General features: G+C 45.0%; 1 protein-coding gene across 1 annotated transcript; it reads left to right on the top strand.

Moving 5' to 3' along the window:
• Nucleotides 1-544: 544 nt before the first annotated feature.
• On the top strand, nt 545-18,341 carry ERP27 (endoplasmic reticulum protein 27). Its single transcript, XM_032688762.1, has 7 exons — nt 545-638; nt 848-948; nt 3,602-3,739; nt 7,152-7,265; nt 10,350-10,475; nt 16,969-17,166; nt 17,830-18,341. The coding sequence occupies exons 1-7, from the start codon at nt 545-547 to the stop codon at nt 17,869-17,871; spliced, it is 813 nt and encodes a 270-aa protein (XP_032544653.1). The 3' UTR covers nt 17,872-18,341.
• The last annotated feature ends 5,930 nt before the right edge of the window (nt 18,342-24,271 follow it).

The following is a 24,271-nucleotide window of genomic DNA, read 5'->3' on the forward strand; positions in this document are numbered from 1 at the left end:
AAATTATTTCAGAACTGTTTCCTTCAGGGATTTCATGAATCCTTTGAATCCCAAAGTCTAGGCTGTGATAGGGAGTTAGACAGCCTCCACCTCTCATCCCAGATGGCAACTGAATGAGCCAGGGAGCTATAAAATAGCCTTCTCATGTTTAACACCTGCCGTAGCAGCTGTTCCCCAGGGCTAATGCAAGAGCTCCAAGTCCCCGTGGCTGGCCTGCTGGGACACAGCACTTGGAGAGGGATGTTCTTACTCAGCTGGGGTGCCTGGTCACAAAGGCATGGGGCAGCCGAGATGTCCAATGCTGTGGATGAAGATGTACCAGTGGCAGTGCTGGTGAAGCTCTCCAAGGCTGGTGCCTACACAGCAGGGAGGGGCTTTCTCCAGCCAGGCGGTTATCCCAGGAGCTGAAGGCTTTTCCCTGGGCCAGCTGCTCCTTTCCCACTAACCCCAGGAGCGGCTGTGGGCCCCCGTAGCAGCTGACGTGTCTCTTGCCAAGGAGAGGACTGGAGCGGGTGGCGTGGTGAGGAGAAGGCAAGCTGGTACCATGGGCACGTCTGTCTTCCTGTGTCTCTTTGTTTTCCTGCTTACCAGATGCTCCCCATCTGGATGTGCTGGAGATGTTGACTCTGCATCCCACAGTAAGTGAGCTTTCTTCCAGGCTCAGGGAAACACTGGGTCTGCTGCAAGGAGTCTTCCTTATCCAAGGTATGCACAAACATTGTGTTGAGCTTGCAGGAGAGGCGTTCAGGTGAGTTTGTAAGGTTGGGATGCTTGTGTGTATGTTGGGGGAGCCTCTTTGAGCTGCTCTTTGTGTACCCTCTGCCCAACCCTGATCTTTCCTCTCCAGGCACAGCCAGCACCACAGAGAAACCTGTCCTGTTAAACAACATCGCAGATGCTGAAGCCTTTGTCAGTGGTGCAGAGGTGGCAGTCATTGGATTCTTCCAGGTGTGTTCACAGCACCTCCCCTCTGCCAGTTGTGATCCCTACCCTACACTGATGACAATCTGGGGCTGGATGTGGTGTGAACACCTGCCAAAGGCAGCTATTGTCCCGAAAGGTGCTGGAGCTGTGACAGGCATGTGGAGGGATTAGGTGACATGTCACAAAGGGAATACAGGAATTATGGTCTCTGTGTGGAAAGGGAGATGGAGTAAGGGAGGAAGGTGAAGGAGGTTGTAGGAGCCTTGGAGCAGGAGAAAGGGAAATGCTGCAGGGGAAACAAAGCAAGAATGTGGGTAGCATAGAAACAGTGTTAGTGAGGGGTGAGTGGGAATGTCAGTTTTTTGCTGTAGTCAGCAAAGACAGAGTAAGGCACTGCCTGTGTGATGGGGCTGAGGAAGCTGTCTTGGAGCAGCACTGGTGAGGGTCCTCTGAAGTCCAAGATGGCTTGAGCTCAGGCTATAACCTCCTCCTAGGGAGGGTGTAGGCATGGTCTTTGTCTCACTGCTTCGTTCCCCAGAATATCCTTGAGATCTCTGTCTCTTTTTTTATCTAAATTCAATTGAATTCAAAGGTGAATGATGGGTACAAGCCCCTTGCCCCCTGAGCATGCATATTTTTCCTCAGGAAATAAGACAAAAATATTTATTGAGTTAGAGCACTCTAAAACAGAGGCCTCTTTGACAGGATACTTATTACTTTTAAGGTCCTCAAATTGCACCTTTTTCTGCCTTTTCTTTGAGCTCTGCTCTTCTGCTGCCCACACACTGCCTCATGTCAGAGAAGACTTCAGGCTTTCAAAAACAACTACTTCTGCAAGCACCTTCCTATTTCTGTCCTGTGCCAGAGGACAGGCCTGGGCTGGAGGGCAGCTAGGGAGGGCATCATGCCCTCGGAATAGTGCACTGACATCTCACATCCCAGCACAACTGTAAGCAGCAAGTGCGTGAGTGCTGGAGGCTTATGCCCCAGGGGCCTTAAGCACTGATCACAGAGCGCCAGCCTCGAGTTCAGTGCCTGCAGGCATTTGGAGCTTCTTGGGGGTTGCTCTTGCAGCGCTAAAGCTGTGCAAACCAGCGAGGAAATCTACACACACAGAATGAAAGTGCTGAGACGCCTACTTCCCCCAGGGTAGCTGGCTGGGCTTGTGGCAGGGCTGTACCCAGAGCCTCCTCCTGAGCTACAGCAGGGACATGGCTTCTTTTGTCTTGTTCCACAGTGACCTCCCTCCCGCTGCAGGGTTTCATTCTTCAGAGCCAGACAGGAGGCTGCTGCCGTATGGCCCCAGCTGCCAGGAGCACGAGGCTGCAGCCGCCAGCTGCATTCAATGCCTGAAGCACGACAGGGCTGCATTTGAACAGTAGATATGAACAGCAGATAAAGACGTATGTGTACCATGAAGGCTTGGCCCTCTGCCTGAGGGTATATTCATCCAAATAATGTCCATGTTCTGTGTTTGCCATAAATTATTTCTCTGCTGCAGCCTTTCAATTCACTGCAGTATGCGGCTCGGCAAGCTTCCCGTATAATGAGCATGGCCTCCCTGACTGGGAACAGCATGCCATGGTGGAAAAACAGCACACTGCTCCAGAAACCCTGCGTGTCTGCGAGAAAGGGCCATGCTTGGCCTGATTAAACCCCAGCTTTCTCAGGAATGCTCCAAAACTCTGGGAGATTATTCCCACCCTAGGCTTTAGTGCTCTTACCAGAGTAATGTTGATGTTCTGGCATTTCCAAAACAGGTCGCGAGAGATGACTTTCTTTGGAATGAACAAAGAATTTTGTTTTCCATTCACTCTGGGCTCGCAAACAGCTGAGCTGACAGTTCAAACTAAAAAGAAAAACAAACCAATTTCCAAGCAGAGACCATGTTTTCAGAATTTATATCCAGTAACAGAAATACATCACTGAAAAGTCGCGAAGGGGAATAGCAAGGGAGGCTTTAATATAGGCTAGGGCTGTAGTTAATGCTCTCGCTGCAAGAAAGAGAATGGACCTCAAATTGCTGAGAAATTGCACATTTCTATCCTTTGATATAAGCTGAATTAGCCTGAATTAGCTACTTTTGAAAGGATAGATTTAAGATATCTTTTTAAAAGGAGACAGGACACTGATAATGCAAGGCGTTCAAAAAATTGTAAACCCCTGACTCTAGAATCAAGGTTAGCTTAAAAATTGTGGGGGTTATATATTTATTTTACACACACACACACACACACACACACACACAATTAAATGTGCTACATCCAGATTCTGGGTTTGTCCCCTTCCTTTTGAGAGCCTAAGGGCTCTTCACTGTCTTGGTGTGTTCACCGTGAGCGTGGGCAGCGAGGTTTGGGAGGAGTGCAGGGCAGGGTGCACATCCTGCCATAATTAACTGCAGGCCGTAGGTTGGGACGGAAGGGGCGCTTGGCACCGCCGCCTGCTGACGGCCCCGGCAGAGTGAGGTCGGGGGCCGGCGGGGCAGGGGCTGTGCGGTGACCCCCGCACCCCGCCGGCCCCGCAGGACGCGCGGGGGCCGCTCGGGGCCGTTGTGCCCGCGGCGGCCGGCAGGTGTCGCTGTCGCTCCGCCCCGGGCGGGCGGCGGGGTCGGGGAGTGCCCGCGGGGGCTCCGCCCGTCACCGCCCGGCCCTTCACTGCCCTCCCTCTGCCTCCGCAGGAACCGGAGAGCGCCGAAGCGTCCCAGTTTCGCCTGGCGGCCGGCCGGATCCCGGAGGTGCCCTTCGGCCTCAGCACCAACCCCGCCGTCCTGTCCCACTACGGCGTCTCGGCGAACACCGTCACGCTGTTCCGCAGGGTGCGTGGGCACTGCGGCGTGGCGTGGGGCGGGGGGCACACACAACCTCGAGCAGCTCCCGGGGAACACGCTGCCAGGCAAAAAACTGTTTCTCAGCGTGAGCACTCTGATTTTGGGGCTCCCTCGAGTTGGCATGGGTGAGAGGGGCTCTAGGACAAGCACTTTCAATGTGCCCGCAGTCACGGCACAGAAGGGAGATCTCTGGGAGGTACTGGTAAAAAACATTGAAGCTGCTCACCTCTCCTTAGAGCAAGCCAAAAAAAGGCTTGTCGTTGGCAGTCAGGCTGTCTGCCCACCTCAAAGCACATCGGTATAGCTTCCTGCCCCAAAGAGGGCTTTTGCTTTTGGTTTGCAGAGTGCCCGTCACTGAGACCTGGAACATTTATCACATCTGATGAGACTCGCCTTTTTAAGTGTTTGCCCTATGGATCTGGTTCAGCACCCAGTGCTCTGCAAAGAGCAATGTCTGTGTTTCTGCATGACCTGCCTGGAGCTTGGCGTTAACTTGGATGGGCTTTCTGTAGTTTTGGAAAGGGTCCTGAGACACATGAAAAGTGTCTAGAGCCCATGTTACAATGGATCAACACAGCAGGCTTGATATCAAATCTTGCCAAGTGTCACTTCAGGCAGGCAAAGCTGTCTCCTAGCATACAAAACTTTTCCATCATGACTGAAAACAGATCCAGCTGGGTCTCTGCAGTTACAGATGCTCTGCCACCAAAAGAAATCCCAAATGCTCTTTTCTGCACTGTGGTTTGCAGACTTATTCCCTAAATGAGCTTTGGTCATGGACCCATTAGAAATGTTACTATAGAGTTTCTTAGGTATGGAGACTGTGCAAGATCAAATTTTTGTTGACCCCACTGTATGTGCTGGTGCTTCACTGTAGCTATGTTTGCTGAAATTTAAGGAGACGATACTGGAAATGGCCACGTACTTGCTTCAAGAATACCAAGAAAAGCTAAGAGCAAATGTTCTACTGGTTATATCAATTTCCTTGTGTTGCCCCTTTTCACACAGGCATGGCTCTTGAGGAGAGGTAGGTATATCTGAAGAGCAAGGGGGCCCCAGGTAGCACAAGAAGTCCTAAGAGCCAGTGAAGTGTTGTGTCACCAGAGCTCTAAGTGCATCGGGTGAGGAGAAATGGGGACACACTACATGTTATAGGGAAACTAAATATGTCAGCTTGGCCAAGTTCTAGATCTAGGTTGTACAAAGATTGGACAAAGACAGTTTGTTCTCTGTTCTTTCTCATCATTTCCTGCACTGTGTTTACCACTGGCATTATCCAAATAATTCAGAAAGAATGATCTAAGAGTGAGCAATAGGTAGGCAGGTCCTTTTATTTAACCATTTATTTACTGTGTGTAGATGTTGCAATTTCTAAGGAACACCCTTTTCAGTTTTGGTTTTTAGTCATGGTGGTTTTCTTCCAAAAGTACTGAAAACATCCTTTGTTTTCGTGCTGTGGCAGATAGTGAGGATGACTGCATTGGAAGAGTGTTTGATAAAAGAAAGTGTTTGGATTCTTGGAATTTAATTATATTGAATATTCTTTGTTTGGAATCCAGTTTTTGTGACTGAACTCTTGTTTAATAGAAAAAAAAAACAGCCAGGAAAATAATACACTAGTCAGGTTTAAATGTGGTAGACAATTCACTTGTCTGATTGTCAATTTTTCTTAAATTATCAGACACATTATTTTTCATTTCATCTTGTGCTGGATAATGTGTAGGAGTTAGCGGTCAGAGATAAAAAGGAATTTTAAAAGAACGGATACAGGAACTTGGAATCAAATACTCATTTGAACAATACAAAGATGCATGACCAGGATAGAAGTGAATCAGAGGTGTAAATTAATTTTTTCTTTGCTTTTTGCGGAGTATGAAACACTTGTAATGCTTAGAAGTTTAAGTCATAATTACAGTAGTAGGAGGGACTGCTGTCAACTGGTGAAGCTTCTCTGCATATAGCGTAAGGAAACTGATTTATTCTAGTGAGGAATCTGGCCTGATGGACCTAAAAAGAACATAATTAACAGATGCTAACAACGTAATTATATGGAGTGATAAAGACATTTTGACTACAGCTTCAACTATTAGATGCAGGCTATTTTCCATCCTTATTTTCTTAAGAACATAAATGTTGGGTGCAGATTCAAAATGTTATTATCCCAAAATGGAAATCAGGTGTTTTCAGAAGCCCGTGAAAGTCAAGAGAAGACTTTCTGTAGAGTCCAGGGTGCTTTAGATTGGTTCCCAAGGCCTGTCTGATGTCACCTGCCCAGGTGTTGCACTGTCCTGATCTTACTTACTTGAGCAGAACTACTGCTTCATGTTATGCAGAAGGAAAATCTGAGAGCTATTGGGCCACACAGTCTGAAAAGCACCAGCCTGAGTTGTCATACAGGGCGGGTGATTGATATAAAAGACCTTGCCAGTGACCACAGAACAGCAAAAATGACTTTAAATGTCTGCACCCCACAGGAAAAACTAACACAAACACTTTCAGACGTTGTACAGATGTGGGGAATAAAATCTGGAGTGTGCATATGGGTCTCTCCTTAGCCCCAAGAACCTCATCCAACATGTGTATCAATGGCCATCAAATCCCAAACTTTAGTCCTATTTCATGCCAGGGCCCAGTGTCCCCATGGCTTAACTCAGTCACTTCCTGTGCTGGTACTGCACAGGAACTCTGCCCCTAAACTCGTATGGTTTAGCTATCATTCAATGGTTACCTGCTTCTTTTGTGTTTACCAGGTCATGAAAACCTCAATAAAATCACATCGTTTTGGGATAAAGGAGTGTGGAAAGATATGCGGCAGGATGGATTTTCCTCTAAAGCTAAGACATGCTGGACTTGATTTTTTTTATTTTTTTTCCTGCTGTGCTGGAAGAAAAATCCTCTTTTTATTGGAGAGATTTCTTACTTGCACAATGTTTCCAGGAATTCCATACAGGTCCATGCCAATGTTTATTACTTGTAGAAGAAACAGACTAAGCAGACAAAGACTTTTTAAAAGGGATGTAAAGCCAAAATCTATGTGAGGAGCTAGGCTATTTAATGAACTCTTTCCACAGTGCCTAGAATACTTTGTCAGCTAATCCTCCCTCTCTCCAGTGCAGCAGAAGGTGATAATGTAGGGATGGCTGGAGTCCTAAGTGATGAGTTTGCCTTGTACATGGGACACTGAAAAAGGATGGAATATCTTAAAGTGCAGGCTGGCCTCTGTAGGTTCTAGACCTCCAGAAGTGGTGGTGGGGAGAGGTGGGAATTATGTTGTAATGGAGAGAGGATGGCAGTGTCCCAGAGGGTGGGTGCGTCTGTGAGTGAGTGCCATCAGTGCCTCTGGAGGGGGCGCTGAGATGAGAGGACAGCTGTGACTGTAGGTGTCTTTACATGTCTTCAGGTAGACAATGACCGGAGGGATCTGGATATGAACAACAAAGATGTTGATACTGAGAAGATGACTCGTTTCGTTCGGATGAATGACCTCCGCCTGGTGACAGAGTACAACCCTGTGGTAATTAGCAGCTCCCTGCAGCCCTCACCCTTGCACTTGGCTTTCTCATGGATGTCCCTGGGCCCAAGAATTTGCATACCCAGATGTGTGTAAGGGTGGATGGGGTTGAGGGAGCCGTGCAGCTTCTCCATACGTGGCCTGGAAGCAGATGCTTTGCTGGAGTGTGTGGGTGGGGTGGGAAAGGAAGGGAGTCATGGCAGTTCCTTTAGCCTTCCAGTAAATTTGGGATGTTGATGAGCAGAGGGCTCCATTCCTTACCACTCCTGCAGGCAGTGCTGCTTCCTCACATGGACATTTGCCATGTTGTGCCATGCCTGCAGACTCACCTCAACCAGAATCTCCTCTCTTTGGCTTAGAAGCCTTGAGAAACATGGAAACTCAAATGACCCACTCCCAGAAGGTAGGCTTTTCTTCCTCACTCACTGGACAGGGTTTGATGTAAGCCTAGATATTTGACTGCATATTCAAGAGCAGGTTGGAATCTTCCCAAGCAAAATTTTTCACATCCCCTCCATCCCTTACTCCAGAATTCATCTGTTCAACAACAACAACAACAACAACAACAACACCCCACACCTGCAACACACACACACACACATACACACACAAACACACACTCACACACACTCACACACACACACACAAAATCAGGCTTAGGATGCTTCCATGTTGGCCATCTTCTCTAGCTCACCCATCTGACTGCCACTGGCAGGGTCACAGTGGTCCTCCCTGCTGTAGAGGGTGACCAAGGATTTAGGCTTCTCTGAAATCTCAGCAGTTCAGGGGGCTAACTGCTGTGGAGTCAATAGGTCTTAGAAGCCCCAGTGGCTGCAAGGCTGAGAATTTATCATTGCTGATGGGGTATTTTGTGGCCTTCTGGATAGCTACAACAGTGCTGACTAGGCTCATTTTAATCAAAGGAGAATGGCCCAACCTGTTTCAGAGCTATACCTTTTCAAGTTGATCCCAAGGATCATCTAAGAGAACTGATACAATATGCATTTCAGTCACAGCCTGCAAGTAGGAGAGCTTTTTTCTTTGAAAAGGTAAAATTTTTGTTTCCACAATGAAATACTGTTGAAGTTTGTCTTTTTTTCTTTAATAATAAAACCCAAAACAAAAACAAAACAAAACAAAACCCCAAAAAACACCTCCCAAAGAAGTGGATTTGCTTTCTCATCTTCATAAGCGATGTGAAAAATGCATTTTAAAATAACAGAATGTTTCTGGGGACTGCTATATCCTGCCCCACTCTCCTCACAGCCCTTTGAGAGCACCCAGGTCATGTTGGTGGGGATGTTCTTGATAGCTCTAAAATTGCCCAGACCTTCTTAACCTTTGGAACCTCCGTTGCATCCGTTTGTAATTCATTAGATCATAAGTCTTTCTTCATGTGTTTCTGCTGATGCTTTGGGTTCTCACTGCATGGTGTCCTGTTTGGCACCCAGGCTATGTCCCTGACCGAGAAGTCATGAGCTGTTCAGCTGGTCCCCTCCACCCTGACTGTCAGTGCACAAGTTGTTAGGTTTTTCTCCAGACACTCTGGAGTGCTATCAAGGTGCTGCAATTAACAGTGCCTCCTGCAGTCTCTGGCCCAAAGCCCTCCTAGCTCCCCTAAGGTAGCCTGGGTTTTTGTAAATATTTTTTCCCAGTGCATATGTTGTTTGCATCCAAGAATGCTGCCGGTCAGCAGAGGATGGGGTCACATGGATTGCACCGAGTGCTGCCAAGAGTTTCACTCCCCATTCTGGGGCCCTTACTGTTTCTCTTCCATATTTGAGGCATTATTAGGCAATGCTTACCCTGTGGGCTTACCAGGAGAGTCAGATATGACCTGACCATGTTGATGAGCTCTGCTAATTGCTCTTGCACAAAGTTGTGTGGACAAGCACACCTTTGTGTGGAGCTGCGGGAGGACCTGCTGCTCTAGCCCTGTCCACTGTCAGCCCAGCCTTGTCATGGCCCTTGGTGCTGTCTGACTTCACCCTCACCTTCCCCCTCATCCTCTCCCATGAGGTTCCCTAATGTTCTCCAGCCTTATTTTGCATCCCTTTTACTCTCCCCTACCTCAGCTGTGCACCAGCAGAGGAGTGAAGGAATACAAAATGACTGATAAACATTAGGCTAACAGCAGAATCTCGTCTGCCAAAAACTAGATGCTCTGTAGTGCACTGCCTTTGCCAGCATGCACTCCCTGACCCCTTCCTTGTTACTCCTGGAGCCTGTGGAAACTTTCTGCTCCTGCTGGCCGGGAGCTGTACAGTCTGTGCCTCTGTGGTTTTGGTGGCACGGGGGAGGCATCAGGTCTGGCCCCGTTAGTGTTTAATTTGAGGGAGAGGCTGCAGGGCTGCAGGAAGCAGATGGAAGGAGAAGTGAGATGACGAGTGAGTGAGTTCATCGAGATGGTGCGGTGGCTTCTTGGGCAATGCCAGCCCTGCCTCCTCACAGAGGGCCAGTGTGTATTGATTGCCTGCTTGGCCCTTGCCTGGAGCGAGAGAGAGCTGGCTCCAGGTCTTCTCTCACTGTGGGACTGCCAAGGCAATTTTAACCCTCAGCACTCTGGAGTGCCCAGGCCCTGGGGTTGCTGAAACTCTGGACTCATTCTCATCCCATGCACAGACTAACACTAAAGAAAGGAAGTAAGGGGAGACACCAACCTTGACACAACAAATCCTTCCCACTTTCTTGCTTCCGTTTCAGCTGGATGCTGGACCTCAGGGATTTAGAACACCCTTATATTCACTGTTTGCTGGCCTTTACTCTCCACATCCTTGCTCTAGTCTTTAGCTTGCTTTATATAGGCGGTCCCCCTACCTAATCACTAACTTGAGGACAGTGGTGAACCCTTGTGGTCTTCAGATACTCATTTTAGGAATAAGCAAAATCAGGGGATTAAGTGCTTCCACAAAGAACCCAGAGTGGAACCCTCCTGCTTTGAAGAAACCTGTCCTGCTTGTGATGTTGATTTGCAAAGAAACCTCAGCCAAGTCAGGAGGACTGATGTCCCTCTGACACTGCATCCAATACAAATTGAATGTTCTCAACCTCCTTGTCTGTATGTGTTCTTCTCTCTGTGATGGGCAGACATCAATAGGTGTGATGCAGAGTTCGCTCCAGTTTAACCTCCTCCTGATCACAGACAAGATGTCCCCAAAGCACCCTGAGCGAATGCGCAAGTTTCGGGCGGCAGCAGAGCTCTTCAAGGGAAAGGTGAGTCCAAACAGAGACAAAGAGGAGTTCTTAGGGAGAAAAAAAATACAGTAATTTCTGCCATGAATGGGGAGGGCATAATCTCCTCTGTACATTGTGAGAGCAAAGATCAAGTAGCAGGAAAAGAAGATTATTTGGGTAATTAAGTGGAGGAGTCGGTTCTGTTCACCTTTTGCCAGTTTACCTCCTTGTGGGGAAAATATCCTCTCTATCTTGCTCCTCTTCTCTCTTGGTGGAACATTGTGTATTTCATTGCTTCTGGTCCAGTTTTGTTCCCTTGTACTGGATGATGACAAACAGCTGCTCTACTTCAGTCTGGCGACGGTTGCATTCCACTGATGTGAGAGGTTAATTTGTATATACAGCACACAAGATGCCAAGGAGCCTTATGTAAGTGACCAGATAGCAAATAATGTCAGTGCTTCTTAACCCTTAGACTTCTGGTTGGATCCTGTTGAAATGGCTATTTTAAAGGAGTTGGAAGTGGGTTTCTTGAATTTTGCACACTAAGGCGATGAGATAGATGGGATGTTTGAGAGAAATTTTGCCTAGTTCCCATCCCTTGTATACAGAGCTCCCCGAATAGTAAATCAACCCATGGCTGATTCTCTGCCAAGCAGCTGGATTACGGAGGAATTTGTGTCTGGGGAACAGAGGAATGAACCGGCAAGCAAAGGAGAATTTGGAGCAACAAGAAGGCATTTGGGGAAGATGGAAGTGGGCAGAAGATCACAGCAGTGAGGCCAACTGAGCTGACAGGCAGGCAGAGATCTTCCTCTGAGAAGCGTGGAGCTGGAAAGAGTTGGGGTTTGATAACTAGAACATCTGCATGCCTCTTTTTTTGGCACTAAATGGGCAGATTAGAAATCAAGTATATCCTCACCTTCAAATTCTGGGGCCATCTCAGGACCGTGCACTCCCAAAAGTCTTGAGACATGTCTATGGCAGGACTACTTTGGACCTTGCCATCTTCCCTACCCATTGGCAAGAGACTAGGCAGAAACTTTGCATCAGAGTCAAAAGGTCCCTTTAGAAGGGTTTTGCTTTGGTGAGAATGTAGTGATAAAAACCCCCTCATTTATCTGAAAAATTCTATTCATCTCATGTGAGATTTTTGTTATATTAATACTATTGTCACTGTCCTTCATGAGCAACAGTCTGATACAGGTCTCCCCCAAGCAGCTAAGTCTTCTAACAAATTGCTGTTTAGCACTGCTATCCTTTGCTGATGCAGCTGCATCTAGTTTTTGTGATATGCCTAGATCTGAGAAAAGGGGAATAATTTTCCTAGAAATACTTCACAAAACATTGGATAAAATGTTGTACTGAAGTCCAGATAGTTTATGAATTTTCAGCAAGCCAAATCTAACTTTTTTTTATTCGTGCAGGCGAGTTTCCCACCAAATCAGTCTAGAAGTTTGCCCGAGTAAAATATAAAGAATAAAGATGTGGGAATTTGACTAATTATTTCTGCTTTACTGCAGTGTTACTGCAGGACACAGAGATGAAAATAAGTTGTTTTTCCCGAAGGAATGGCACTCTGAGGAGTAAACCGTGTTTTGAACTGCCCTCTTAGAAAACAGCAAGAGAGCTATGATCCCTCTGTTTGGCTTTCAGATCTGGACAGCAAGGAGTAAGCAGGGTCATATGCCCATTTAGGTTTGTCTCCATTGTTCTGTTATGTAGAAAGACATGAATTAGTTTGTGTGTCAGAAGCAGCCACTGCATAATACCATGATAATCTCTGCTAGCTAATTTTCCTAAATGGAGTTGTCTGTTGTCAGGACTACCAAGTTAACTGAGGTTTACTTCAAAACAAGTAAAGAATTGAGTAGAGTTTGCCTTTTTGTGGCTTGCAGATTGTCTGAGAATTAATGCAAGATTATTGACTTGAATTTTATTAGAGATTACCAGTGAATGATTCATATCCTGTGGGACAGTGGTGGAAGGCTTGCTTGTGCTGCAGGGTTAGTGCTGTCAGTAGTTTGAGCAAGGAATCATTGCTGTGGAGTGGAGAGGTGTTCAGGCTGCCTGTGAGCATGTACCACTGTATAGTGCTTTACAGCCAGAGTGCCAGAACAGAGTGGGAACGCTTGGTCTGTGTTGCAATTTCTCTACAGGCCAGTGCAAAACACAAACAGAGCCTTGAGAGGGTTCCCAAGCAGGAGAAGGGGTACCTATCCCATCACACATCTCTGTTGCCATCTGATGGAAGAATACTCCTTGTCATTATTATCACTAGTGGGAGGGAAAAGAGAAACTTGTTGCTTGGATTGATGGAGAGGTGAAGAGGAACTACTGCTGCTGCTGAGTGGCTGACCCCAAATAGTGAAGAAAATCAGGGAATCATGGAATCATTTTGGTTGGAAAAGACTCTTAAGATCATCAAGTCCAACCAGTAATGGTGATTCACTTGCCAGTTCCTGGATTATGGTCTTCCTTTCATCTCTGGTTTATGATCTTCTCATTCTTGCCTGAGAGGAAGCTGAGATTTTCAGCTGGACGATCCATGAAGCTGTATGGTGAGGACTGTTATTTGAAAACAACCTGAACTTCACCCTGAGCAGCAGTGAGGGCCTGAAGGCAGTCTAGATTCCTCTAGATTTTATTGTGGAACCTGGATGCTGTAAAATGCTGGAGAGGAAAAAGCAAATGGTAGATGATGCTAAGCCAGCATAAGCTGACAACAATAAGAAGAAATATGGTAGTTTTCTAGCAGACTTTGAGAAACAATTGTGAGTGGATAACAGTGAACAGAGTTCAGAGCACTGCAGCTGCAGGAGTGAATCCACCAGCCTTCTTGGACGGATCCCACTGCAATCAAATACATGCTATTTTAAGAAAGTACTGCCAAGAGTCCAGGTTTTCTACTGGAAAGAAAATGTCAGGGTTTGCACTGCTGGGCCAAACTAGCATAATAATTTTCAGTTTTCTTGCTACAGGATCAGAGTATAGCATGATAATTACAGCTGATGTATCTCATGGGTATTGGCAGAAGTTTCAATAGGGTGATGTTGGGAATAACAAAAGCAGCTTTTGCTGCAACTGATGCAATTGGTTTCCGATGTGAAAATGTTTTGGGTAGAGATGTTTGCAAAGTCCCTTTTAATTTGTATGTTGGTCCATTTAGAAATGGGTTCTGAGAAACTCCTGAGTGTCCTTCAGGACTTCTTCCATGGAAATGAAAAGGTGATGCCCTTTCTCTTGCAGACAGTCATCCATGCACTTTTTATTTTTCTTATCAGACATTACTGTCTCCAGAACTGAGAGAGATAATATTTAGAGATGCCTCTTTTAGCAATAAACAGAGGAGCCTGTAAATATGGATTTTCTATGTCACTTAAGATATCTACAGTAAAGTTGTTTCTACACTTTTTTTTTTATTCAAGACCGATGTTTTAGTTTTGCTTTGATGCAGTTTGTAAGCTATGTAAGACATTATTCAAACTTCAGAATTGATCTTTTTGCTTATACAGTCTTCTCCAAGAATGACGACTGCAGTTCTCTGAAGTTCAAAGTCAAACACTGGATATGAGGCTTGCTCATCCTTCCTGTTTATCTTTGTTAGAAAAAACTAAGCAGTGTTAGATTGGTTTTCAATTAACTTTAATTCCTTGGGCAATAACATCATTCCATATCTTAGTATTTACTAGGAACTTGATGTTCTAAAAGCACTGGGCTAGGAATCAAGTTGTCAACACACCAAAACAGCATCAGTGTACAAATTTTCTGAAAGAGAGCTTATCGGAGGTGACAGTGCAAAGATAATATCATGTGTGGAGTAGAGAGTTTGTGTCAGGAGTTCGTCATCCATGAAGGATATCCATCACTGCCTGTAGCAGCAGACCTCTGAAATAAGGCAAGAAGTTTACCACAAAATGAAACAATTTCATGGAAATAATTTCAGAATGAAAAAAAACTCAACCAATTATTATACAGGAGAGTATGAAATGGAAAGTGAACTTTCTGTTTGGGATGGAACTAACTGGTTTCTAGCAATGATAAAAGAGTTGCAACTATAAGTGGTATTTTTGTTTTGATGAATTATAGCTTTGGTGAGTTGTCTGAGCAAAGGTTTTAGGCTCCTTTCAGCACTGATTGAGAAGGACAGCCATATCTTCCCTTCCAAAATAGGTGGAATAAAGTGCTTGTCACTTTATTGTAGAGGTTACCTAAATGGCTGACTGAGACAAGGTTAAGATCTGGATGGCAGAGGTTGGGCAATATGAATCTTGCCTCATGGTCATTATAATTTTCCATGATCACTGCATTTATTCTTTATGAATAGAGCTGGATGGGAATCTCGGAATAAAATAAATTCCTCAGTTTGTGTGTTTCCATTTGCTTCTGTAAGGAAGAAGGTATTTGAAATTCTAAACCCCAACCTTTTTATTCTTTTATTCTTACTCTATTTTTTGTATTCATGGATAAAATGTGTACAGCTTTTTAGTTTTTGGGGTCTTTAACAAAGACTGGAAGCTTGATAAAGTGAAGAATATTGACTAACATTTATTTATATTGCCATTTTAAAATGTTATTCATCTGTTTTAAAGGTGAAGGAGGTTTTGTATAGAAAATGGCACCATTTATGAACCTAAATATTCTAAATGCTAACCTCCTGTTTAACATTTGACTGAAAAGATACGGTTGTCTGGGGAATCTTTCATAGAGAAAACCAAAAGTTTGTAAATGAACTGCTGAAAATGTGGTACCATTTCCTGTATCAACCCCCTGAAAATGCTTCCTCTCCAGCAATGGCTTCTGTTTCCAGCTTGCTGGTTGGAAGGAGAGCTCTAAAACATTAAGTATGGCTGTTCCATCTGAAAGCCACTTAGCTTAGGTCCTTAGACCTGCGAACTTCAAATTTGTGACCATTCTTTAGCTTGGTGTTTTATCCTACAAGAAAGATGAATTAAACACTCTGAGAGGAGTTCCCCACAACCTGTCTGTTCACTAACTTGTTTCCCTTGGGGCACACTTGGCTTTTGAAAGAGAAATTGCAAGTGGTAAATATCACATATCCAGTGCAAGTATTGTTCCTGTTTCTGTATCTCTCTGTATAACTGCAGTTAAACCACACAGCATCCTAACTATCCTTCCTTTCCATAGGCTGTTCCCTAGGAAAGTTTCCAGATTTATTTCCTTTTTTTTGTAGAACATAAATTTAATAAAATATAGAACTGGAGATTTACCAAGTTTATTTTTAGAGAAGACAGCAAGTTTTGAACTAACTTGAGTGTTCTTCATTGAAATGATAGAAAAACATGAGTCACAGCCTGGGAATTAGGCACATCATCTTCACATTACAATTCTTTTCTTTTATTAAACTCTTCTTTTTTCTTGTGTCAATTAAGTCATAGCTTTGTCCAAAAGTACATTGAATATGCTAGCCAAACAGACTGCACAGGAAAAAAAGGAGATAAAATGACACATGCTAGCTGGGTGTTTATTTCATTGACTTGGATCTCAACTGCTGAGGGATGCTATTTAATGAGGTCACTGATTAAATTGTTTCATTGATGTATTTATTTTCTTTTATAAAATTTATACATAATTTTTGTATTTAGCATTAATAGATAATTTAGCAAAGATTTTTGAGATAGCTGTATATTTTATTGGTAATATTTCAGATTCTAGAATTTTAAGTTTATGCTAATTCCTACTGCACCTCTACAATCTAGGCTGAAACTTAGCTTTTAAACTGAAATCATGGAGTTGATCACCAATTATGATAAATTTGTACTGTTGAATCATCCCAGAATAATCCTAATCCTTGGCTTGATCTTGTTCTCCAAGACTATCTGGGAGCACAGAAAACTATAGGTCATTCTCATCCTGTCTTATTCATTATTGGGCTTCTCTCCCCAGGTCTGAACAACCCTTCACTGAGTTGGGCTGTATGGAAGTTGGTGTCTTGACAGCAACTTCTGTTTCCCAAATGATTGCATCTTCATTTATGTTCACTGCAGCTAACTTAAATACATTTTTTGTGTTTGGTGCTTTCATCTTCTTATCCTTGCTGTCCTGTACTTCACTCCCAGGTTCTTGCAATTGAGTTTGATTCTTCACACACCAAAACATTTTCTGCCGCTCTTGGTCTTGCATGTCTGTGAGCATCTTATGCAAATAACATGCAAGTAGAAGAGTCAACTTCTTTGATATGTGCTGCTAAGATAGGACATCTTGTTTCCTTATCTATTAAGAGAATAGAAGTGGAGACTGCCTTCCTGTCATACTGCAGATATATTTTTAAAGAAGGTGAAAGAAGACATTTTGGTTGGTAGTGTAAGTCTGGACTTGATAAAATACAGAAAAACGCACTGCATGGAGCTGCTAGATTGTGGCAGAGGAAAGTGTTGCTCTAACAGAGACAGTTTTCTCAAACTCTTTTATAAAAAAATCACTGTTAATCTTCATATGATCACTGTTTGGGGATCTGTTCTCTCTCTCATCTTTTGTTTTTCTCACATTTCCTTTCCTGTTTCCATCACAGATTCTCTTTATCCTGTTAGACAGCAATTTGAAGAGCAATGAACCAGTAGTGTCATACTTCCAGCTGAAGAAGTCGCAGCTGCCAGCTCTGGCTGTATTCCACACCCCAGATGATGAGCATGATGTGATGACTGTGGATGAAATCTCCATTGAGCGTGTGCAGGACTTCTGTAATCGTTTCATACAAAGAATGAAGAAGGTGGGTCCTATATGGGAAATCGGCATCTTGTAGGATGATGCTGTTGTTCACAAGGGTCTTGAAGAAGATGACTTCGGTTTCTTGAACTCCTTCCCATCCCTGCCACCTTCTCTTCCACATACATTTGCACCTGAATATGAGTAAAGCATTAGATCTAGGGCAGAACAGAGATGGATATCTTTGCAGAGCCTCTTTCTTCATCTACAACAAGAAGATTTCACTGACCTCTGAAGGTCTCTGTGAAGCATCTATCATATAGGAAAAGCAGCTGGGGAGACAAAGTGAAGGGTGCCTTTGAATGCTGAGAATGGGATGGTGAATGGCCGCATATGAGAGTGGGTGAGAGAAACAATGGCATGGATAGGAATGAAATCTATCTGGAAGGCTACAGAACAGAGTATACAGATGGGGGCTTAGGACTCTAGTAGAGGTCTCTACTGGGAAAGGGGCAATTTAATCTCCATGTTCATTCAGTGTTAAGAATTTTCTCTGTTAAAATTCATCTTCCTATAGCACAGAGGTTTTGTGTTGTAAAGTGGAAATGAGATAGGCAGGGCAGTGGCACAGACAGCAGAGGGAGGCATTTGAGTTATTTTCCTTTTATCACTATGCTAAGAAACCGAGTAACATCAAAACTGATTCCATGCCTCTAATGTGTTTTAGAAAGAAGACGAATCTGAGAAGCCCCTCAATGAGGAACTCTGATTCTTTCTCAGCCAACAGGATGACTGTGCCCAGAATCATCTTATTCTGGTGTATTAAGGGTTCACTTCACCCTGCAGCTCGACAATTTCTGAACCGAGTTGGTCATGTATTCCCATCACCATTCTATGTATATATATGCTGTCTATCCTCTCCAGAAATCTCTTATCTCTTCTCATTCATTGGCTCCAGTTCACTTCTTTTCAGTACTCCAGTACCTTTGGTATTGTCTTACAATATGTCCTTCCATGCCACTCTTTTGGAACAAAGAGTGGCGTAGCAAAATGGTAATATCAGAGGTAAAGCTAGTAGTTCCCAGGGATCTGTTTCCCTCATTCTCTTGGCTTTTGGTGATATGCTGGGATCCACTGTCAGCCTTTCCCGACACTACAAATGGATTGGTTGCATGATGTCACATGAACTTTTCCATTTATTTTACTAAATAAAGCAGAAAGCCTGAATTTTTACTCAAATATGTTGTTTCTCACTCCTCTTGTCTTTCACTTGAGGATGAAGTCTCTGTATTTCTGAGTAAGCTTAAAAAATCTACTTTCTCTGAGTTAAACTTAGGCTTAGCAACCAACCAGGTTGACCTTGGCTGGACACCAGGTGCCCGCTCAGCCTCTCTATCACTCCCCTTCCAGAGGGACAGGGGAGAGAGTAAGGTGGAAAAAAGGAAACAACTCATGGGTTAAGACAGTTTACTTAAAGCAAAAAGCAAAGTGAAGCTTGCTCGCACAGAAGCGAAAGATAGCAGGGTTTATTCTCTGCTTCCCATGAGCAGTGATGGTCGGCCACTCCTGAGAAGCAGAACTTCAGTATGTGTGATGGTTTCTCAGTAGGCAGCCATTAGACAATGAATGCCCACCCTCCTACTCTGTGCCTTAGCTTTTATATCTGAGCTGACATCACATGGTATGGAATATCCCTTTGGTCAGTTTGGGTCAGCTGGCCTACTTGGGTCGCCTCCCAGGGTCTTGCCCTCAACTAAGGAAGGAATGTTACGGTGTTAGTGCTGTGCTCAGCAGTAGCCAAAACACCGGTGTGTTATCAACACCCTTCTAGCTGCCAATGCAGAGCAAAGCACTGAGGGCTACCATGGGGAAATGAACTACAGCTCAGCCAGACCCAATACAGATGATTTTGAATTCCTGGTTTTATACTAGTCCTAGAACGTGCAGGGCTGTGTCTCCTGCCAAGAATCCTGCTCGCTTTCTCTCAGTTGGAAAACTGCTGCTTTTTATGGCTATAGCTTGTTCCTCTCTGGGAAGGGTTATATTCCTTCCTCTGCAGTATGGTAAAGAGGGAAGATCTGCTGCAGAGACATCTGCGAGGAGTCCTGGCATTGTAGATGTTTCCAGTGTCATGCGTGTCTGTGGTCCAGACCAAACAGTGTGGGGGGACTGGCCTACTGCACAGGTGTCTGAGGTACATGTCTTGGCCCTGTGTGAGCACAACAGCTGCAAGAATTGGGCACAGCGACGTGACTCTTCCTCAGTGCTGGAGGGAAAAAACCCAGGACATGAATGAAGCTCTGGTTCTGCAAACAAGCCTGGGAGTAAGAGCAGTGTCCCCAGTGACTGTGTTCACTGTGTACACAGCTAATTATAGGGATAGCTTTTCATGAGCTTCATTGTGTACACTGGGGAGTTTAATTCCCTCTGCACCTTGCAGAGCTCTGCACCTAATTGACAACCTTGGGAGCCACAAGGACACCAGAGGAAAGGCCTCCTCCTCCTCCTCCTCCAGCTGTTCTGTGGGACTTGCACAGCATGGACAGTCCTAGAGTGCTGGGCACAGATGTGCTGGTGGTGGAGTCACCTTAATCCCTGTGCTCAAAGGCTTCTGCAATGCAACTTTGGTGGGCTTAACCACTGCAGTGGACCATTTGAGGGAGAAACCAGATGCACAATGATGTTTGTTGTTTCATTTTTTGTTGGGTTTTTTTTTGTCCAGTCGTGTTATCTCTGACCTGAATTTGTGGTGTACGTGGCCCAGATGTTTTGAGCTGTCTGGGGGACCTGGTTTGGTTTTCAGTGGGAGGAAGTGCTAGATGCAAACTGACAGAGGGCAGGATGAGGGGGTTCCCTTTGCCCTCAGTATTTTGGAGATACTGTGATGTGAGAACCTCTGCTCTGCAGCAGCACCTGCACTCAAGGGACATTCAAAATACCTAAGAAAACAGCTGAGTCTGCCTAAGAGCAAAGTGAGGCTGCAGAGGCATGTGAGAGCTGCTGTCTTTGCCCCAGGGAACAGGGAATTGGGTTGCACTGTGGATGATGCAACTTTGCATTCATCTTTGGTGAGAAAGGATTTGAATGCCTCCAGAAGCAGAATATTACAAAGACTTGGAGGTTCAGCAAGGGGACAAACATTTTCATTGTGTGGGGCATAAAATAAGTAAATGTTGCTTAGAGGTGAGGGCTGGGTCCCAGGGGTGCTCCCCACCTATATTCCCCAGGCAGAAAAAAGCTGCCAGGTCCTAGTGGCACCATTCAGCTCTCTTGGGCACTTCTCTTTGGCATTTGCAAATGCCCTTGAGATGCAGATGTTTATGTTACAGCCCTCTCCTCAGCATTTCCTACTGGTTGGTGGGCTGTTTCCCTGTGAAGTATTCAGATTTCATCAGCATCTCTTCTGGATATACACATCCCTCAGGAGTCTGCTGGGTCATGTATGTCAGCAGGCAGCAAGGGACTTGAGGGATGAGTTGATGCTGAGAGTTGCTGCTCTTCTGTCTCGAAGTCCACAGGGCAAGGCTCAGTTCTCTGTTGCTTTATTCCTCTCTTTTCCAGCAGCTGATGCAGTGCCAATGCCAACTTCATGTAAATCATACTCATCATCAGCTTGAGCAAGGCTATTTGGGGAAGAGGGGCTTTAACAGGATACATGTGGTGCATCAACTGTTTGTTGCCATCTCTCACTCCTGTGCTTCAGCATAGAATTTTTCTTCCTTTTGTGTAGTATGGGCCCAAACAAAAGTCTGAACACTGCTGAATGTAGGGGATTTAAACCTCTGAACTAGCCCCCATGTGCTGCAGGTTGAAGCAAGACTTTCAGTGTGAACGTTTGCCCTCAGCTCCAGTTTCACTTCACACAGAGTTCTGGATCTGGCTGTGAGTGTCTACTGAGCTGTGGGGAATCTGACAGAAGAAGGACCAGAACAACCTTTGCACCTACACTGAAGAAGAGGAGTGGGCACTGGTTTCTGTATGTGAGTCTGTCTGGTTAGCATTGCTCCTGCTCTTGAAAGCGGCCGGGAGATGCTGAGAGCCCTCTGACTGCCAGCATGAAGGGAAAAGACATCTCACAGGGCATGCATCCCTCCTCCCTTATGCATGCAGAAAACAATCACCAGCACAAGGCAGGATTAAACCTTCTTCCTTTCTTCTAGGGACTCTGCTAGGCATCAGGACTCTGCCAATTTTACTAAGCAATTTTAAAATCTCTCCTCTATTTACTGGAATACATACCATAGGATGAGCTTTATGGTGCTTAAGTCAGATCCCATCTCATGCACATAACTCCAGCACTGAGCTGGGCCTAAGTTCCCAGGAGTGATGATTTAGTGCAAGATATGGTAGGAACCATTGTCCTTCTTATAATAAAAGGAGGAAGTGCATGACTGTCTGACACCTCTGTTTACAAAATCACGGAATTGGTAAGGTGGGAAGGGACCACAATGGATCTGGTCCAACCTCCCTGCTCAGGCCGGGTCATCCTAGAGCACATGGCACAGGACTGCATCCAGACAGTTCTTGAATATCTCCTGTGAGGGAGGCTCCACAACCTCTCTGGGCAATCTGTTTGAGTGTGTAGTCACCTGCACAGTAAAGAAGTTCTTCCTTATACTCAGGTATAAGGAACTTCCTGTGTACCAGCTTCTGCCCATTGCCTCTTGTCCTATTGCTTGGCACCACTGAGAAGAGCCTGGCCATATTCTCTTGACACCCTCCCTTCAGATACTTACAGATATTGATAAGGTCCCCTCTCAGTCATCTCTTTTCAAGGCTGAACAGGTCCAGCTCCCTCAACCTTTCCTCATAAGAGAGATGCTCCTGTCCCTTAATCATCTCTGTTGCCCTCTGCTGGACCTGTTCCAGGAGCTCCATTTCTCTCTTGTACTGAGGAGCCCAGAGGAGTTTGTCTGGAAGGAAGCTGAACCAATAAATCTGGGCAGCAATATTAGAAACAAATCCTCTCTTGCGGGTGGACAGATCACAGGGCTTAGTCGTGCTGCACCTTGGCACAGGATGGGTTCCCCTCAGTACCACTAATGGCAGCCCACGGGCTGGCAAAGAGGTGGGGACAGTTGACACAGGAGGAGGAAATATTGTCTGAAGGATTCAACTGGGGAAGTGGTTTGCAGGACCGTGAAAGAGGAGAGCAAGGAAGAGCCAGAGGCTGATCTGGGAGAAGGAAAGGACTTGCCCAAGGGGGAATGTGGCCAGCAACGGGTAAGGGTCAGTGAGGGAAGGTGCTGGATTGGTACCACAGAGAACTGACAGTGATGAGAACATATAAGTGTTTTTTTTAGGGCTGTGAATCAAATACCTCTTTGACCCATTTTGGCTCAGTCATAAAGGAAACTTCAGAGGAACATTCTCAGTGGAAAAACCTGCAAAACCACAAGATGCACATTGAATAAGAGAGTACTTGTTCCCCCATTTGAATTTCTCCGTTCTCTGCTAATGTACCTAAAAATCCAGGCCGGCAGCTTCCACGATCTGTAAAGCAGCATATATTTTCAGGTTAGAGGAAAGGCCCATGCATAACTGCATCTCTGCCTGCACCAGGCCTCCACATATGACGGCTGTGCGGAGTTGCCCGCTGTATCACAGCTGCAAAGAGCACCATGTCCTCCCCACCCCACGTTCCCCAGGGCTTAAGCCATTGAATCCTCCATGGATCACAGTAGCCCCTGCAGAACCCCATATCCTGTCCACATACAGGTTGAAAAGTCAGACCCATCCACTTTCCAGCCTAAACACATGGATTGTTTGTGCACTCCAGGTTTCTCCCTATCCCTGTATTATGAGTATTATATATTCTTCATGTCTCCCACCTCCCTCTCTTCCTAGGCCAGAGCCCACATTTCATTACCCTGTTAGGGGCTTAGTCTGACTCTGTGCCACCTATGTCATGTGTTTTGTATAATGTCTACATCACAAGCATTATTTCTTGCCTTTTATCTAATAACTGAGGCACTGGTAGTATTGCTATCTGTACCTTTCAGAGAGGCTGGAGATAGTCCATCATTACTTCCATAGGTACCAGAAGACATAGCATTGGTGCAGTCCAGTGCTATGTGGGCAACTGCAGACACATGTGAAATCTTTGGGTCTGCTAATCAACTATCAGAAGAGCAGGATGGGATCTTAGTTTTCCTGGGATTTGTTTTGTTGCTGCTAATCACTGGAAGGAATAAATTGATCACCTTAAGAAAAAATGTTCAGTCTGTTTTCTTATCCACTAAATAATACAGGGCTGTATGCCCGAAAGGTTGTGTTTTAAAATACAGATATGATGTTTTCAGTATAAATCTGTTGTGCTCTAAGTATTCTTTGGCATTTTGAAATTCAATGTGGGTGTTGATCCTGGATGTATCATGACTTCCTATTGCAATCAAGACTTTATTTTCCTTGGCCAGATTTTTCTGTTCTTTGGCTGAGAAACAGAAGAGACAGACAGTGACTTACCCCAGATTGTTGATGAAGCCCGTGGGCAGAGCTGGAGAAAGAACCCAGATCTTCCGCATCCAGATCTCCTGGACTTTAGCCATATGGCCACACTTTCTCTTCATTCTCCATCTCCCTGTGACTCTCAGTGGCTATTTTCTTAAGTTGAAATGGCAGCCTTTCACCGTGTATCAAAGGTTGCCTTGTTTGGTTGCTCTGCTTTGGCACACCTGAAGCTTATCAGATTTGGATAACTGCTTTCTCTCCATCTCTCACTCCTTGCCAGTGAGATCTGTCCTCCTGCACAAACTGCCGTATCCTTTTGGGGGCTGATGGTGAATGTGCTTCCTTTCCACATGGCTTTCCCAAAGCAGTTGTAGTGTTTTCTTGGATCCCTGGGCATCCTGGATTTCAGACCCCCATCTTGTAGCAACATTTTCAGGTTTTCTGCTCTGTTGAGATTCTAGCAGTAAAGAAAATATTATGTTATGTAGATATTAGGAAGATAGATTTGCATAGTAAATGTTTTAATATTATTTTAAATAATTAGCAAATATTGGAATATTATTCTATTTAAAATACTTTATTGCAAAGATACTAAGAAGATATCTTTACATAATCAAGAAGCGTCTATGGCAGGTGAGACGAAAATGTGAATGAGCCCTTGCTTGGTACATTTAAATCTTGGCAAGACAGTAGCAGAAAGGAAGGTACTGTTAAAGTGA

The sequence above is a fragment of the Chiroxiphia lanceolata genome, chromosome 5, assembly GCF_009829145.1.
Source record: "Chiroxiphia lanceolata isolate bChiLan1 chromosome 5, bChiLan1.pri, whole genome shotgun sequence".
NCBI classification, from domain to species: domain Eukaryota; kingdom Metazoa; phylum Chordata; class Aves; order Passeriformes; family Pipridae; genus Chiroxiphia; species Chiroxiphia lanceolata.